At 43.8% G+C, this 18,544-nt stretch overlaps 1 protein-coding gene across 1 annotated transcript in view; it reads right to left on the bottom strand.

Annotated features, from left to right (window-relative positions):
- Window positions 1–18,544, bottom strand: part of OSBPL5 (oxysterol binding protein like 5) — a 181,112-nt gene that overhangs the window by 101,779 nt on the left and 60,789 nt on the right. Inside the window, 1 exon segment of the mRNA XM_017726609.1 lies at window positions 4,628–4,784. Coding sequence (XP_017582098.1) covers window positions 4,628–4,784 — 157 coding nt within the window.

The following is an 18,544-nucleotide window of genomic DNA, read 5'->3' as shown; positions in this document are numbered from 1 at the left end:
GGGCAGCCTTGGAAACACCATCAAACCCAAAACCAGCAAGGGAAAACCCTGATTCTCCTGAAGTCAGCAGAAGCTGTCATAGATGTGTCAGAACCGTAATTCCTCCTGGAATTATCAGAACAGCCATTTAAGAAGCCAGCTCTGTTAGAAAAGTCAGCCACAAGCCTGTGCTGCCACAGGAGGTCTGGGAGAAGAGGGACAGCACATGCACCACTCATGTGGGGAAGTGGAGTGGCGTGGTGTGGCATGGCGTGGAGTGGAGTGGAGTGGAGGAAAGACCCACACAGACATGCAGGAAGGTGATGCAACAACAAGGGATCCATCTCTTAACCTACTTTGTCAGCTGTCACACCTCCCTTGGAAACACTGAGCCCTAAATAATGCACTCCGAAACCTGATGTTTGTGGGCAGGAGAAAATAAAAAGAAAAATCCCCAGTGGCCAGAGGTTTGACAGTGCCTTTGTGCTACTACGACAAGTGGGATGGCCATAAGCACTGCTGTGCATGGATTAGAATCTGTGTCTCCATACTTTCTCTTTCTCTCATCGCATTTTCATCTCTATAACCCCCTTCTTCCTGAAAGAGGCAGAGGAGGATGGAAAAAAATCATAAAGCCACGTGGCTGCTGCACTTGTTTCCCATGAAAAGTATTTTCTGTGCATGTATGGGAAAGTAACATATGGTCTAAAAGTTCAAGTAAAGTTAATGGGAATCAGCTGCTGTCTGCTCCAAGGGAATGGTGTCTATTAGCATAACAGAATTCACATCCATTCTTTATTGTCTAATTTCTTAAAGAAAGCTTAACTCCAAGCTTGTAGACATACAAAAAGCCTGGATGTGAGACATTTCTGCCTTCTCTCAGAAATGCAGTTAAAAGGATTTGCACCTGAACAATGAGATTTTCCCTGTTCCTGAGGTTCTGGACCATCCTGCTCACAGAGCATTATGGAAAAAAAAGGAACACACAACTGTCCATTCTTACTGTATCATTTTCAGGGCTTCATTAGGTATGTTTATGAAGCAACATCTCCTAGTTTCTTGTGCCAAACTCATTAAATCTACTGGATATGGTGAGGGAAAGGCTGTTTCTCAGAGGAGAGCTATCTTTGCAGTCTGTCTCAGGCAGACCTGCTGCAGCCATGCAGAAGGAGGGGGCCAGCCCTTGTTTGGAAACCAAACTTCACAGGAACATTGTGGAAGTTTCTCAAAAACTCAAAAACACACAGTTAAGTGCACAGAAAGCCCAAAAGCAGGAGTCTCACCCAGAGCACAACAGACACAGCCACCTCAAGAAAATAAATAGGAAACCACAGAAAAACATAAAAGGAGCTAAACATGACCTGGCTATAGAAGCTGAAGCTCTTATCACCCTGATCAAGAAAACACAATGCCCACAGCAGAAAGAGAGCTGAATCTCTCGCAATTTAAAGTGCTGACTGCTACCAGGGCACACAAAGAAGGGTCGTCCACAAAGTAGCCCAAAAGTTCTGCACCAAATAACAAAAAAGACTTTGGGAAGAGAATCAGCAGTGCTTATGGAAACAGCCTTCATCACACTGTGAAGAAGATTGCCAATACTCCAGTTTTGTGGCTACAGAGTAGAATTACTGCCACTTTTTGTCCATTATTGTCATGCACAGGAAAACTAAATATTTAGTTCATTTTCAGAACAGTAACCATTCCTTCTCTTTGGTTTTCAGCCTGGCATAAATCCTACAAGTGCATTTGCCTTTCCCTTTTATAAAGAACAATACAGCAAGCATGACTGGTAAACTACAAGAGGAAATACAAGCTCTGATGTGTGACAAAACTATTGTGAATAAAACCCATTTCTGCTGTAAATACCAGCCACATGACCCAGTGTGAACACCTGAAATGTAGTTCCATGTATCCTTCACAGGAAAATTGCCATATTCATGAAAGTACATCTCTTAGGATGCAGATAAGCTAATCTAAATTTTTATTTCAAGACTGTGTGATCTTGCAGCCTAATCAGAAAGAGAGATTCTGTAAAAATTTTTTTAGCTACTTGCCCAATAAATTTCCTATCCTCTGAAACAGAAAACAGAGAAAGGTTCTCTCTCCTCATGGCTAAGTGAAAGACAGACATGAACAAGGAATAAGAATTCATGTCTCTCTAATTTGTGAGGTCCCTATTTTCTCTCAGTTACAAGAATCATTAGCACTTTTGTATGCAAGCAAGAGGCAAGAAGTCCAAAGTGTTATTTCAGATAGTGCCCTCTGCATTTCCCATATGTTCCCTTTGAAAAAAAATAAATTCTCTTGCTGCACTGAATCTCCATAGCACAGCTCTCCTGAGGTGTAAAGTCTGTCACTCCCTCCTCTCTGAAGTATTTACTTGCACATCTTCATTGTTGGAGGGCGAATCCTAGGTGATGGTGCAGTGAGACCTGCAGCTCCAGCCACATCACAACCCACTGAATTCTGGGCAGGAAATCACTGGGCTTTGCTGCCCACTGCACCCACTCAACACAATCAGCCCAGTGCTCATGTAAAGAAAACCAGCTGGGCTCAAGCAGCAAAACACAGACCACTGGAAAAGCCTCAAGAACTGAAAGCTCATGTAAAACAACAGAGAAAAATAGAGAAAGAGAAATACTGGATGCAGCTTATGGACACAGACCTGTGGCTTATCTGTGGTGATAGCAGCATTGTTCAGAGGAACAGGAGAAGGGAGGGAGAAGCACACACGGTTCAGGGGAAACAAGGCAGAAGCAGCAGCAAAGGAGTGAAAGCAGATCCTGCCATAGGAAATGACAACTGAACGTGAAGAGTTACATGCCCTTCTTGCAGGAAATATGAGGAAAACAAAGAGACAAGGCAGCTCTTTGGGGATGGGAAAAGAAATGAAAGGAGTAAAAGAGGACTAAGGATAGACAAAACCCCACACTCCCTGCAAGAAATCCCCTGACTGAAGGAGTAAATTCTGTTTGTTGAAATGGATATTCTCTCCTTTACAAATCCTTTGGCCTATGCTCTTCCTTTGCAATACTGAGGGCTAACAGCCCTCACTGACACCAGTACTGGAGGTTTCCTGGGAGAACTGTGCAGCAGAACAGAAGAGCCAACGTGGCTCAAGGCACTTGTTCTGCTGAGCCCAGCAAAGGCTGCCAGCAGGGATCAAGGAGAAACAAGGTGATGGGGGAAGCTGAGGAAGAGAAAACTCTTCCAGCCACCTCCTCCACACTGAAACCCTCAACTTTCCCTGGTTTCTAAAAGATTACAGCACTGAAAGACCACTGTGAGGGAGTCAGTAACTTTTTTAGCATTGAAAATGCTGGTAAGAACTGAAGAAAGAACTGGGCAAACTCTAAACCATGGCTCTCCATCACCTCAAAGCAAGGGGAAGTGAATACAGGCTGGAAAATCAGCCCTTCAGCTCCCAAGGATAGCAGAAGTGAGTTATTTATTTCCCACACATTTGTACAGACTGTATTTATGGGCAGTCATCTGTTCAGAAGTCCCTCCAGGTTTGAAATGTATGAGATTTTAGGTGTCCCATTTTAAATTGTTTTCAATTTGATTACTGAAAGGTTGTTGAAGCTTCCAGCCTCAGTGACAGCCAGGATTAGTCAGCACTGCTGAAAATAGGCTCCCCACTGCCTTACAGCAGACACTCATAAACAAAATACCTGCAAAATCAGAGTCCCTTGAAACCTTTGCACTTAAAAACAATTAGTTCAGGAAACCCAGACCTGGTTTTGTACTACATCTGCAAAGCCCATAGAGGCTGCTGGGTGCTACATCTATATGAGCACTGAAACCTTTTGACAGATGCTATGTTCTTTCTCCAGATATCAGTGTTTTGAAACCTCACGAAGGTGCTGTGAGGTTTGACTACTTAGCACTGACATGGCAGCTGCAGATGACAGCTCAACAAACTTGTGACTGCCCCCTGAAGCACTTGTTTACGGACTGGAACGGCAGCACTGTCTGCAAACTGCAATCAAGGAAAGACTCCAATGTTTACTGTGAGCAACAAATTCTGAAACAATAAAATGAGCTCTTTTCCCCTCAAGAAAGGTGCTAGGAAATTCAAAGCTAAAAAAAAAAAAAAACAAAACCCCAAAGATGTAAAGAGAATGCTTAAAGCCAGTCTGCCATTCATTGCAACCTGTCAAGATTCCTGGTACTTGTAGTGCTTGTAGATATTTACAGAACATTAACCACAGAAATTTTGCTCTTGTAATATTTATCCTGGGCTCTAAATCTGAACAGGGAAACCTGCCATTAAACATCTGCAAATGGGGACAGTAAATTTTAAGCAAGTCCAATGCTTAGGGCAAAACACATCAAGTGCCTTAAAGTGGATGTGCCTGAAAACACTATAGTCATTTTATAAATGTAAGGCCATGCAGCATTCAAACAGTTACAAACCCCAATTCTCATGCCCTCCATTCCCACTTAATGCCATGCCAGTGAAAAACAACAGCATCATGAAAGCAGCACTGTCTGGGATCCAGTGCTACCTGTGTTGCAGCAGCTTCTCTCACTTTCTGTTTCACATTCTTGTTTCTCTTTGTTTCCTGGCGGCATGCTAAAGTACCTACTTGCAGTCAAGCACCTAAGACACACTGCTTTCTGCACTGACACACCAGAAACCAACCTGGGCTGAGTGGGTAGATGTCATTGTCGGCCCCGAAGAACAGATTGCGCGTCAGCTTGCGAGGATCAACCTTTTGAGGGGTGGACGAGGCCGGACAGAGGGAGAACCTGCGACGAAGAAAGTTCTCCTCCTTCATGGCATGAGCTGTGGGGGTTTTCTGAAAAAGAAAGATAGAAATTACAGTTCATTTCAAGACACAGGAAATCAAAGTTTTCACACCTACATGGCTCCACTGCTTCAAAGCCACCTAATCCTATGCAGTGTACCAGATCTTTTTATAGAGTGCCAGAAGGCTATGCAGGGGAAAAAAACTGGTATTAGTTTGAAGCTACAATTGCTGATTAGCTGACTCTCAGTATTGGTAAACTGTAGGGAAGAGGACACTGCTCCTCAGTGAATCCAGGCAGTATAACATCTTCCTGCCTACGAGGATCTATTAGGATAATAGCTACTCACTGGGTGCATTCAGTGCCTAACATTCAGTACACAGTGCCTGAAACTCTTTTTTTTAAAGGCTTTTGAGTCTCATAAATGCAACTCCATTGGTGCCAGCAGAGTTACACTGTCTCCGCACAAATCAACATCAATCTGAGCTGTGTGGAGGAAGACCAGCTGCACTGGCTGCAGGGAGCAGCAAGAGGAGATCACACCAGTTACTCCCACCCTTATTTCCTATTACAACATATAGAAATGATTTTGGTTTCTTTAAAATGCTATTAAGATCAGCCCTGCAGTTTGATCAGTAAGATAACCATTGCTGCTCTGTGAGGGTAAAGACCAGCATTTGTGTCCCCAAAAGCCTCCCTGCATCCCTGTACTGGTGGTACTCTGCTCTTTACCAAGGCTTGGCTAATGCATTAGACCATCCTGGCTGGAATTAAAGGGGTTTTTTATACCCATCCAACAAGCAGTTCTTTCTTACCCTTTACAAACAGATATTATGACTGTCTCCTTCCCAAGTTACAGGCTTTATTCTCTCCCCATGTGCAGCCAGAGGCAGGGCTCTGGAGAGCAGTAAGTGTTAACCCAGCCTTTGGGTGGCATCCCTCACCACAAGGTCTGCTGCTTCTCTGGGGGACAGCTACTGAGGTAAGGAAAATCCTTTAAGGATAGCACACATTTCCTGAAAAGCATCTCCAAGTTTTCCCATCTCTTTTAGGCTACTGGGAAAACAAAGAAGAAAAGGTTGCCCAGAGTCACAGTGCAGTTTGGGAGGGCAGGACCAACATGCTCCTAAGGTGGCACAGGTGGGAAATGGGCTGATAACAGGCTAGAACACCCTATGCTACCCTTCCTGCTCCCAGGTCCACCGCTGTACTTGAGCTGCCCAAATGCCCCAGTTTCATGGGGAACCCTCCATGGCCTCTTGGAGCTCAGCCTTCACGGCCAAGACACCACATAAGCAGATGCCATGAATGTGTCCCACTGAGAAACTCCCCTCCTGTGTTTTATCTGGGCTCTGTAGCTCCACCTGCCCAGCCAATCCCTGTAGATAACAGGCCCAGTGTTGCAGGTTTTGTAATTTTTAAAAATTTATTTGCCCAGCAGGCTGCATCAGCTTTATAAACTAGCTGCTGTGTAGAAGGCAAGAGAGAATCTGGTCCTTTTTTCCCCCAAGAGAAGGCCTCAGTGCCCAAGAGCTTAATTTGCTCTAAACCAGGCTGGACTCCAGCAATGTGCATGGGTTACCAAAACCACTTTGAGCAGCAGGTCTTTCTGAAACCAGCTCACCATGGGATGCCTGAGACATCAGGTGTGAGGGTCTGTAATATTCAACAACAGGCTAATGGGTAGCAGGTGGGGCTAACCCAAAAATGGGGCTCCCTCGGGCTACACAGCTGCCATTTGAAGGGGATGTGTGTCCCCTGTGGGCCTGCATCATCCGTGCAGGATGAAACAAGGTCTGTGCAGTGCTCTCCGAGAACTCCAAAAGCCCTGTGTGTCAGCATGGCCCCACTGTGAAGCAGTGTAAGACAGCACACACTCAGCAGCAGAACTTCACTGCAACCCTTTCACACAACTCCTGGGGAAAGGCTTTGTCTGAGCTCCAGGACACGGACACTGGATGGGGCTGCCACGGGCAGAGCCTTCGCCTGGCACCTCCTGCAGGGCTGTGTTTCAGGCTGATGCCATGTCATGCAGCTGGGTGAAATGAGGTGGCTGCAGCTTTCCACTCGCTGCTGCCCTGCCTCCTGTCAATTCAACAGCTCAGGAAAGCGCTCCGCAAACACGTCCAGGCTCAAAACGTCCCCAGGTTCCCCCTGTGGCCAGCGGCATCTCCGAGGCAGCAGGTACCATACCTAACTTAGCAATGTAAATAAACCTCTATTTGCTTAGAAACTCTTGATTGCATACAGCTGGGGGGGCAGGGGGGTGGCAGGGAAGACACAAAACTTAACCGGTAACTTCAGAAAAAATAAGGAGAGAGAGGAGGAAAATACAGCCAGCTATGTGTCTGAAAGCAAAGTATTTAAAAATAATCTAGGTCTAAATAGCTGGGTTTGGAATGCTAACAGTGAGCTATTTTTTGTCCTTGTTCCCAGAAAGGCAGTCTCAACTCTCGACCTCTAGAACTGCTCGTAAGTGGCTCAGAACAAAAGCAGATGAGTGGGATATTTTCCCCCAAAAAGCAGTGACCTGGCGAGGCTGTGCCAGTTGTGCAGGAAGGTGTTCAGAAATCCCAGGCCCACCCAGAAGAAGCAGGCTGAAGAACAGGTTACAAACATAAACCATCCATCCATCAGCTCTTATGCCCTGACAAGGCAACAGAAAGGCTGGGTCCATCATCATTTTGTCTCAGAATACCATGAGCTGTGTCAGTGAAAAACTGCCAGCCAGCTCACACTGATGTCAGTAGCAAAACCTTAAAACACATTTTCATTCAACTGTTGCTATATTTACTAAGCAGAGAGACCGATACTCTAATGTTTTGCTCACTTACTATTTCACACTATTTAACTACAGAATAATTGTCAGAATTACTGTGCTGATGCTCTCTCATTCCCATAGTTACTTAAGCCATCAGCCTGATGGCAGAAAAATTCTGGAGGCCTTGTTCAACTGGGAACAGCCAGTAACAAAGGAAAAAGACTTTTCTCAGGTCTGGCTCTTCTCTTACATATCTTCATACAAACTTGTGGCAGCAGCTCATCTCTTTTTGACCACACAGATCAATTAGTGTAAGTTCCTCTTAACTGGTGCTTTTTGGCAGAAAGCACCCAGTGACTGAAGCTCCCCAAGAAACAGCAGCAGAAATGGGTCTGTCACACACACACACACAACCATGCAACGCACCGTGCCACCAGTATGGTGTTTTCTGGCTTGTTTTTCAAAGATATCTACATAAGATACATTTGATCCTCATCCAGACAGGCTCTTGTGTAGCACAAAATCACAAAACCAAACTTTTTTTCTTTTGTATTTTGGGTTTTCTTAATATATTAGACATTTTTTTCCTTTTTGGGAGAAAATGCAGTTCACATTATTAAGATTCTATGATAAACTTGAAATATTTGGTTTGGTTTCCAAAAAACATCTGTGTGTGTGTCTGCATCTGTATCTAACCCTGTTTCATCCTCCCTCCCAATCCCTTTTGTCCCATTTGAAAAAGTCACAGAGCTCCGACAGGCATTAGAAAACTTGAAAATATTAGTTTCTTAAAAGTTGTATCTTCTTAAAATATCAGTGGCTAAAGAAAGAAGGGAAACTGTAAAGCTGTCCTCTGAACCCAGCTATTACCAAACATCAGTGAATCCAACATAAGCCACAAATCCGTAAGAAATTGAGGCCTCATTGCTCACTTACTCAGAGAACTACTTGTAATATCTGTCCATAAAGGTCTGACTGCCCAAGCTGGCTTCAAATAACATAAAGCTCATGAGAGCTGTAGGGGAAGATGAACAGTAGATGCCAGGGACAATTTTCCAAAGGGATGTAACAGGAAGGGGCGAGGTGCATTCACTGCTTTTCATAACTGGGCTCTTTACACACCCAAATAATCCAGAAAACATACAAAAATTTAGTGCTGCTGATGTATCTGGTAAGAAATAAGCAACAACAGAAGACAAGCCTCTTCTTCAAAATCACTGTGAGTGATTTTGAGCCTCAAATCTTCCACAGCTGATTTGAAGACAACACTGTTGTTCTGAAACCCAAATCTACTTCTAAATCAGTATTTTGGAGGTTGCTTCAGGATATGGCAGATGCTTCATGGGAACCAGTTCTGTGGGGGCTCATGGAATAGAGAGAAGGTAAAAATCAAAATGGGGCCAGAATTGCAGAGGGCCAAAAATTGCCATTCTGTCGCCAAATCACTTATGTAACACAAGGCAAGAAATGTCACCCACTGCTACTGCATTCCCTCCAAATCCAGCAGATGAGATGAAGATTGTCCTAGAAAGACAACATGTCTTGATTTGAAGATGCCAACTGGTGCAGAATCCATAAGCTCACTTAGGAAAATAACCTCATAATGAAAAGCCTTCATTCTAGCTCTTGCATGGATTTACCTGATTGTTAGCCTTGGTAGACTAAAGTGCCCTGAAGTTTGCAGCTCAGGTGATTTCTGCCCTTCCATTCTGTGCTCCTGATCCTAAAAATGAAGGAAAGGTAATACAGAGAGTATTGATAGAGCCACTAAACACAGTACTTTTCAGGATTGCTCCTTTTGTGTTGACAGCTCTCTAAGCAGTAATGGGCTGTTAAATGTGGGCTGTTCACCAGAGCTTGAAAAGGAATAAATAATTCAGCAGGAAGAAATAAATTTCTTACTAACCCTGTCTTTGAGACCTCTTTATCTTTTAAAAACGCAAAATACAGCAGAAGAGAAGTCTATGTCAAACGCCCACGGAGCACAGGACAAATGAAAGCGGTGAATTTAACGGGGTGCAACAGCACAGTGGGACTTCCCTTCCCAGGTGGCTTCAGGAATAACCAACGCAGAGCAATGGGGCAAGAATAAAAGTTACTTTATCAGCAAACCTTGTGGCTGCTATTAAAGCAAATGGGAACTGCCACTGCTCTCCTCTTCTGGGACTGGACCCATTTTGGATGAAGGCAGTGATTAAAACACGTAAAGATGATCACTGTGGCTGCAGAGATGCCTTTCACACACAGCTGTTCTGCATCCTGGGCCTTTTGTGCTTGCCGGGAAGATAGTGGTCACTTTCAGCATCAGGCTTGAAGCTTCTGGGGATGGAATTTTCCTGGCTCCTTCTTTAAATTTTCAAAGTTCCTGATATATAATTACCACACAGTTAAACACTGTGCAGATACTATGTTGTCCTTACCCTCTGAAAACCTGTGGGTAGGTTGGTTTGCTTACTCTCATTTCCAGCATTTTAAAATAGATTGGAAATACGTACTTCTCTATAAATAGTTAATTAGGGGGTTTATATAGTCAAGAAGGCTGTGCTAGTTAAGGGGGGCTCTTAATTTATTCAAAGCTTGCTTCCAACAACCTTCTCTTTTTCTGGTCACTAAGTATTCCCCAGAAATTAAATTAAATTGTGTTTTGTATTCAAAGCAGTCATTCACTCCAAAGCCTGCATCAACAGGGAAAATTAGATCTAAAGATACTGACATTTCCTGATCCAATTAACCCTGAGGAGGTAAAAATTTCATGAATGAAATGAGAAGGCAAATTGTTAGCAGATACATTTCTAGTGATTACAGTTCTAAGTATTCATAAGGAAAAACAGCAGCACAGATCCTCAATAAGGGTAAATTATTAGTTCAGTGCTGTGCTGGTGATTTACAACAGCTGAAGAACCACAATCAATTTAGGAAGTCTGAGAAATCTGTTTCTGAAAGCTATTCCCAAAAATGCCTATTAATAAGATAGATAATTGGACAACCAACCCCCTACTAACAGTTAAATGAAACCTGATACAGTAAAAAGTGGCTGTGCAGGCAATGTTTTTCTCTACCTAATTCATGTTTGTTGACTAGAGAAATGGCAAAATGCACATATTGCAGCTGACACCGAATATTTTGGGCTCTTGTGGTGTGAGTTGGAACCTGAAGCAATGGAGCTTCACAGCAGGTGTCAGCTATTCTCTATTCCTTTAATTATTTAGGGTCAGCTATTTCTCTGTGGTGCAGGCAAGGGGACCTTTCCTCCCTGGTTGTACTGCAAGAGTGCTCTGATTTTATGCATGCCACAGTACTCAGCTTGCCAATCAGCCCAGGCTGGAAAATCAAGTAATGTGGGTTGCTGAAGACACCCATCTCCAACCAAGGGATGGGCTTTGTTAAGATTATATGCAACAGATTTCTCTCAGCTGCTTTGGCAAGCTCAGGAGCATGGCTAGTCTGTTCCTACAGTCTAATTCAAAGCTCACATGTCCTGCAGAGTCCTTGGAGCTGCCTCCCTTGTGCTGTTTTTGTGGAAGTTGCCACAGCCACCCCAGCAATCTGCCCTCTGAGAACAGAAGAACAACCTCTTTCTATCACCTCCTGCCTCTCTCCCTGCCTTTTCCTGCACTGGGCAGTGAAACTCACATAGTAATCAGGAGACAAAACTATTTCCTCCCTTAATTCTCTGTAAGACGTCTTGATTAATGTTTTCTTTGTATACACCAGAACATTTCCAGCTTCAGGCACACCAGCAGCACTCAGATGCATAATCTTCTTACAACTAATCTCTCTCTACGGTGAGCATTATGTACAAAGACTACAAACAGAACAACTGCAGGCAAAACCAGGCCCTGAATGCCTACACTGAGAAAAAGACATCCCAAGTCGTTCCTGCTGGGGATCCCTATCTAACACAGGACTAAGAAATTTCAAGGTAGGGTCACATAGGGCAGAATGTTTTTATTTGACATGTAGGAAAACCTCATCTTCAGAATCATCTCTGGCTTGGATAAACATCTGTGAGCAAACACCAGCCCATCACTAAAGTCATGTAGTGTTTGGGAAAGGGATCACTGCAACCTTATGGCTTAGAAAAGGGCACTGCAATAAGCACTACCTACACAATCCTCATGTGGTTTGCTTTTTTTCTTAAAACAGTTGCAACTGACTCAGGAAACGTTACACTGGCGATTTCTTCCAGCTAAGAATATCAAGTGGGTTGCTGAAATGAATGCTTAATGATTTTTACATCTACCTCCTCTGCCCTTTAAACTATAAGTTGATTGTTATGCAAAGGCTATTAATTTAACAAAGCATATTAAATTTCCCACTAGCACTGAGGAGCTTCTCCTGACTTAGCATTCCACTGGTCTTTCCCCGTGTTAACTGCATAGATCATACCTCACTTGCTGTAATTACAACTAGTACATCAACATTAATTATTTCCCTGGTAATGGCAGGTGCATGCAGAATTGAAGGTCTAACCCACACTACCAGAAGGATGAGAAAGTCTCCAGCATTCAGTGAAAAATAGGAGTGAGACCCTTTCCTGCAGATCTTTTTATCTCAGTCCCTCACTTTATTTTCAGTAAATCATACTTTGCATAATCTCCTTTAGCCCCCAGTTCCTGAAGGCATCTCAATTCAATATAGCTCATGCAAAGGCATTTTCTTGAAGCACCAATCTATTCAGGAAGGTAAAGTGCTTGCTTGGAATCCTCTTCAGCCCTTTAATCCCATGTTCTAATATTTTCAACTGAAGAGATAAATCACACCTGTTAAGTATATACCAAGTACCTTATCCATCTTACTGAATTTTTATTTAAAGCTTACCATTATTTGTTACTGATATCTCTCATCAGCGTTCTTTTGAGCAGGAAAAGAAAGTCAAAACTCAGATTAGCAAAGACTCCCCACCAAAACATAAAGTACAACGAAGCACGTGTGCCGCGTATAGGAAGAAATGTGCCATCACAGATCACAACTCATCTCCTGATGCAATTTTCGTAACAAACTAGCCAAGAAATTCCAGTAAGTATTCACTTTGAGACAAACTCAGGAATCAGATCTCTGTCTCTAAATTTCTGTTCATCTAGAAATACTTCCATACATCTTTAATTGAAAGTTTCACAGGGATGACACAAGCATTCACAGTTGCTTCTCAGCAGTGAACTCAATGTAAAATCAAGGTATAAGCACAACTTGGGCACATGCACACAAATTACCCTTCAGCTAGGTCACTGGAGTGGGGCTCTACAAGGAAGGCATCCAAGGCAGGCTAGAAATGATATCTGAGAAATCAAATGAGCACCACATGGCCAGTTCATTCTGAAATCTATGCTGGTGCCTGCTACTTGCTCAAGCTTTTTCATAAGCCAGATATAAGCCACCTCACTTGCAATACAGATGACCCTTGAATCCCTGCTGCTTGTGCTGGAAGTGTGGGCACAGCTCCTGGGCAGCACACAGTGATTTGGCACTGCACATCCACGCCAAAAGGCAACACTCCCTTTGACATCCATGGGCATGAGGCTCAGGCACAGAGACATGGTACAAAAGGTTAGGCACTAAAAAACAGTGTTGAAAGCTTTGTACTAGTTAAGGAAATAAGCGCTCACTTATTAATTTCAATATAAATAATATTAGGCCCAAAGATGAAAATACTGGACATATAACTAAAAACTCACCACCTCAAAAGCAGACTTGAAGTGCTCTGCTTCCTTTTTGTTGTGGTTATTGATATCGACAGCTCATACACCAGTGGCAGTTTTCATTTGAGGCCCACTGTGAACACAACATCTCCAGTCCTGGGCATTTCTGGAGCAAGTCTCTGAGTCCCATGAACAGTATTAATGAATTACATAACGGTAAACCACATCCACCTTTGACACATTGAGCTTTCCAGTAATTCTCCATAACTCACACAGTTCATATTGCTTGGGGAATGACTATCCCACATCCCCTCATGCCCTGAAGTTTCGACGTGTGCTGTTAGCAATACCTTCCAATGACCTCCCACATAATCCTTTTTAACTGTAACTGAATATCTAAGAGAACAGCTTTCTAATAACCCATTTCTTCTAGAGCTACCTCCAGGGTGAGAGACCCCAGGCTCTGGTAAGGGCCACCCTGATGGATTCACCATGACAGGCTTTGGGAAGAGGAAGCCCAGTCCCTCATGGAACCTGCCATCTCCACTCCTGCAGGGGCTGACAGGATTTGGGATAAACTCAGGGCAGTGAGATATGGTATCAGGTACACAGAACCATAAATAAGACAGTAACTTAGCTGCTTTAGCTAAGGCTATTGGAGATTTAAAGCCATGAAAAGAACACTTTGCTTTGGACAGGAGTGCAGTTACATCATTTGCAAGCAGGCTACATCTTCAAGGTCAGTTCTTGCCTTGATATTTTTCTTTGAAAATACCATATTAAAGAGCATCATTACAGCCTCATCCTGCTATCTAAATCACATAATGAGATCATATTCCCTTTTAACAGAAGGATTCTACTTTTAATGACATTTTTAAAAATCCCAGATGACTACAAGCCTCACTGATGGCTTTCTATGATATCCACCTCTGCCTTTATCCAATTAAGTCTAAAAAGATTGCGCCTTGGGGCCACATTCCCACCACACAATTACTAGGAAATACCAAACTAATTTGAAGACCAGCTTTCATGCTTGATAGGGTCCTTCTGACATTACTGCCTTGTTTGTGAAATACTGCCCCCTTGTAACAAAGTAAACCAAAATCAATTTCTACCTCAAGTCTGTTGAGCCATTCCCAGGCTTGGGCCCCAAAGGGAACTTTGACACAGCAGTAAGGCAAAGGTAATGGCAGGAAAGGATGTTTACAGACCATCTTACAAGACACAAAACAAGTGCTGTTCAATACCACAAAGATTCACTTCCAGATTATGCCATGAGCATCTACTATCCCAAAGAATTTTAGATTATAAGTGTATTTCTAGCTTGACATCTTCTATAACAAACTATATTTCCACCCAGTGGCTCTGACCCCAAGCCTACTAAATTATAGCTAAACAGCTCCCCTACTTCTGAAGAACAGGCAAACAATGGAGAAATGACCACATCCTGTGGGGCTCCAATCATGCTGAATTTTCCACTCCTCTACTTTCTTGTTCCTCCTATCAGATTCAGACAGGATCTGTAAATCTCAGGGGCCTTCATAAGGAGGGCTGAATAAACATGACCAAATAAATTTTAAGGAAGTACATCTATTTTTGAAGAGATCCTTATATGCCCCTGTTCAGCTTTTCAGACTTTTGGGCACTGTAGTATACCAAGATCTGTTGTACAGTGGTTTAAATTTAGAATCCACCTATACTTCCTCTGATATAGCCAGTCTCCCTGAAATTCTACAGGAAATTAATATACTGAGTATCTTTGCATAAACCCCACCCTATTTCTCAGATGAGAGCATTCAGCTCTTCCTTCAACAATAGTTGTAAGACGGTACTGCAGTTATTTTGGTCCTAAATTTTTAATTAAAAATCTCTGCAGGAGGAGGAAAACTAGACAACTCACAAGGAGCGTGTAGGGTGGGATTTATGCTGTGTTAAATGACCCCAAAGGACTCAAACCATGCAAAGGCTGATTGAGCATGCACGATGAAACCCACTCTCAGCCTCAGTTCTCAGGATGAAAACCTTTCTGTGCCTACCTCAGTCCCTCCTTCTCTCCCAGTTTACCTCACACAGTGAAAACAAGCAGACAGGATAAAACTCTTTGCACTGTGGCTTTCCTCTGATTCAGCCAGAGGGAATTTTAGGCACACAGCTGGATTAGCACACCCACGTCATAAAAATTTCACAGTGTATTTGTCTTTGCCCATCTCCTTTTACCTGTTCAACTAAAACTATCCCAGTATTTTTGCCAGTGACTACTCTGCTACTCATATAATTGTTCCACTACCAGGGGCAGCATGCTGGACATAAGCAAGACTGAAACTGAGTTATCAGCCATAAGCTAAAGCCCTGGAGAATCAGGACTCCCAGGCCTGTGGGGAGCAAACCTAACAATACAGCTCTTGATAAAAGACAACAAATCTGAAAAGCTGTGGAATTCAGGAATAGGGCTATTCTCATCACTTTAAAGATAACCTATACTGACACCAGCTTTTTTTGTCACTGAATGGAAAGATCCAGGCAAAAAAAAAAAAAAAATCCAAACTGAAACAACAGTATAGCTCAGCTACAAACCCTCCTGGTTACAAGCACGGGCAACTGGAAATACAAGGGGGGGATCAAAACCACCCCTGCCTGGAGAGCTGGGAGCTCCCAGCTGGGGAGGGTAAGGGAAGTGCTAACCATGCAGCACAACACCAACACAAGGATGTCCATGCCAGTTCCAGCACTGCCACGGGGCAGGGAAGAGAGCTCAAAGGAGGATATGGAGAACAAGGGGCACCTGCAGACCCCGCTTCTATAGATTTATGGATCACACTGACCTTCAATGGCTCCATGCCAAAAGAACAAATGTGGCTTTAAGCAAACATAAATCCCTGCCTCCCACACAAATGTGAGCTGAGGTCTGGCCCAAAAGGAAGATCAGGTCCTCAGTGTCCAGACTGGCCTTGTCTGAAAGGAAGCCAAACACAATACAGCCAGTTCACAGCATTTTCTTTATCTCAGTGCTAAGAGTAGCTATACAATGCTTTCCAATACAGAACACAGCAATTTATCACAGAGAGACAGGAGGTAGCAGGAAACACTTCCATTTTCTCTGCTATGGAAAGGAAGTGACAAAGAGAAGGGCTAAAAGGTGACAGTTTTTATGAGGCTGGACTCCAGGCCCTCTCAGGGCTGACCAGCTCTTCTTCTCCACACCAGGAAAAAAGTGATAGGCTTCAGTAATGTGAGTCTCACACAACAGGAGCTGGAGCTGCCACACTGTGACTTCTCAAGACAAACAACCCAAAATGAATGAAAATACCTGTACTCTGTCAGATCCCCAGGCTGTGTAAATCAGGGAAGTTCTGTGGCCTCCTTAGCAGGGTGATGCTAACTGACAGCGGGGAGTGCAGGGCTGAGCATCCAGCTCGTAGAACAGAGGCAAGAGCCCATGGTGCTTCCTGGCTTCCCTGGATTTGGTCTGTGTTAGAAAAGCAGGCTTCAAAGTGGTTGCTGCCTACAAGCTCCAAACACAGAAGAGTTTATAAACGCAAGAGCCCAGATGGGAAAGATATGAAAAGTTTGGGAGGGCAACAGGGGAAAGAATAAACAAATATCTCTGAAATGAAGTAAGGAAGCACTTAAAATGGCAGAAGGCTAGATGGTCTGTACAGACTTCGTGGTGCCTCTAAAAGGTACAAAATCTTTAACATCCATGGTTGTGCACATGTACCAAATTCCCCTACAGGGCAGAAACACAGGCTGCTATTACCAACTGCTCTAACAAACACTATTGCTCAGCCATTAGCAATCAGGAGGCACAGCAATCCAAAGTGTTAGGAGCTGTACAAACACATAACAAATAATTGCCTCTGCCTCAAAAAGCATGTTGGGCTTCTATCATCTCAAGCAGCACTTGGACCCAAACATATTTGCTAAACAGCAACAGACCACAGCAGCTAATGTCTGAGTGAAGCAGAGAAAACTAAAGAGCGTAACATTTTAATGTCTTCCCCTCGATCAGGTCGGCTCATTCAGTGCCTTTCACAGCAAAACTAATCTTCCACTGCAGTCATCTCCTCATCTTTAGAGAAATGTATAAACACAGATATTAACAGCTTCTCTCCTGTGCAGCATCACCTCAGACATGGGTGATGAGACTGCTGTAAGTACAACTGGGCCTTTTATAATGAACAATTTCCTATCTGGTTAAAAGTGAAGGCGAGGAGACAGATAAAAAGGAGCTTTTCAAAACTGCTCACCAGTCTATTCTGCAGACTCCTGTGGGAGTGGGGCCAAGCTGGGACTGCCTCTGTCTGTCAATCTCACATGAACTGTCCTGACTGCAAACCATGCTGCCAAGAGATGCAGGCAAGGACCTGTCTGATGTCTTTGCCTCTCCTTCCAGGACTGCCAATGTTGCTGGACTCTTTAAGGTGAAAGATCAGCTGTTGACAGCTTCAGTTCCCACCCGATGCAAACAGAACAGACAAAACCCATGAGTCAGCTCAGGGAAAGAAGTGATGTAACCCAGCAAAAGGACTCCCACAGATCACTTTCCTCCTAGAAAGAGGCAGCAAAGACCAGGGCAAGCTGGACACCAGGCTGGGTTACAACCCAGCTGCAGATTTGTTCACGGTCAGCTGCTTGCTCTTGACGACCACACACCAGTTTTACCAACTGCTGCCTGCCTGTGCCACCCCAGCAGCCCCAGCACCACCCAGCTGCAGCCCCAGCCTGCAGGCAGAGACCCAGCCTGCTCACAGGAGTCACCTCTGCCACCGTCACTGCAGTCGTGGGGAGTCACCGAACTCAGGGAAAAAACAGCAGAGAAAATTTGCACCTTGCTCTGCAAAACAAGCTGCTTGCAGTTTGGAAAGCTGTTCCCCAGGCAGTGCTCAGTCTGGAGGTAATGAAGTTGAGAAATGCAGCATGGAAATGGCACTCACCACAAGCAAAGGTGGGAATTAAATGAGACAGAGGTGACACTTACTCATAGGAGGAAACTATTAGGTTCTGTGAAAATTTACTTCCCTCAACAACCTGACACGGTAACTGTGCCAACAAGCAGCACAACAAAGCACGTTCCTTCTAACAGAGCTTTGCAGTTTCCTAATGGCACCAGCTTCTCCCCCCTCCATAAACTCCTTCACGTTACTATCACCTTGAAATAACTTAAAATAACCTCTTACCTTGCAGAAGAAAAGGATCCCACTTACTTTTTCTGGTAGAAGAGAACCTAAAAGCTTTAGTTAGGTCCCATGTTTCCAGACATCTGTCATCAGGCATGTGCAATTAAGACAGTTCTTCCCCAGAAGAGCCTAGTCTATCAGTAGTACTGCCTTCCCAAAAAGCTCTGAATATAAAGTGATTTTGATAGCAAATGTATTTCTCCTTTGCCTGCAAACACCAAGAGTCTTCCCTA

Source organism: Corvus brachyrhynchos, unplaced genomic scaffold (assembly GCF_000691975.1).
Source record: "Corvus brachyrhynchos isolate BGI_N302 unplaced genomic scaffold, ASM69197v1 scaffold62, whole genome shotgun sequence".
Lineage (NCBI taxonomy): Eukaryota > Metazoa > Chordata > Aves > Passeriformes > Corvidae > Corvus > Corvus brachyrhynchos.
This window is presented reverse-complemented; position numbering and strand designations above follow the sequence as displayed.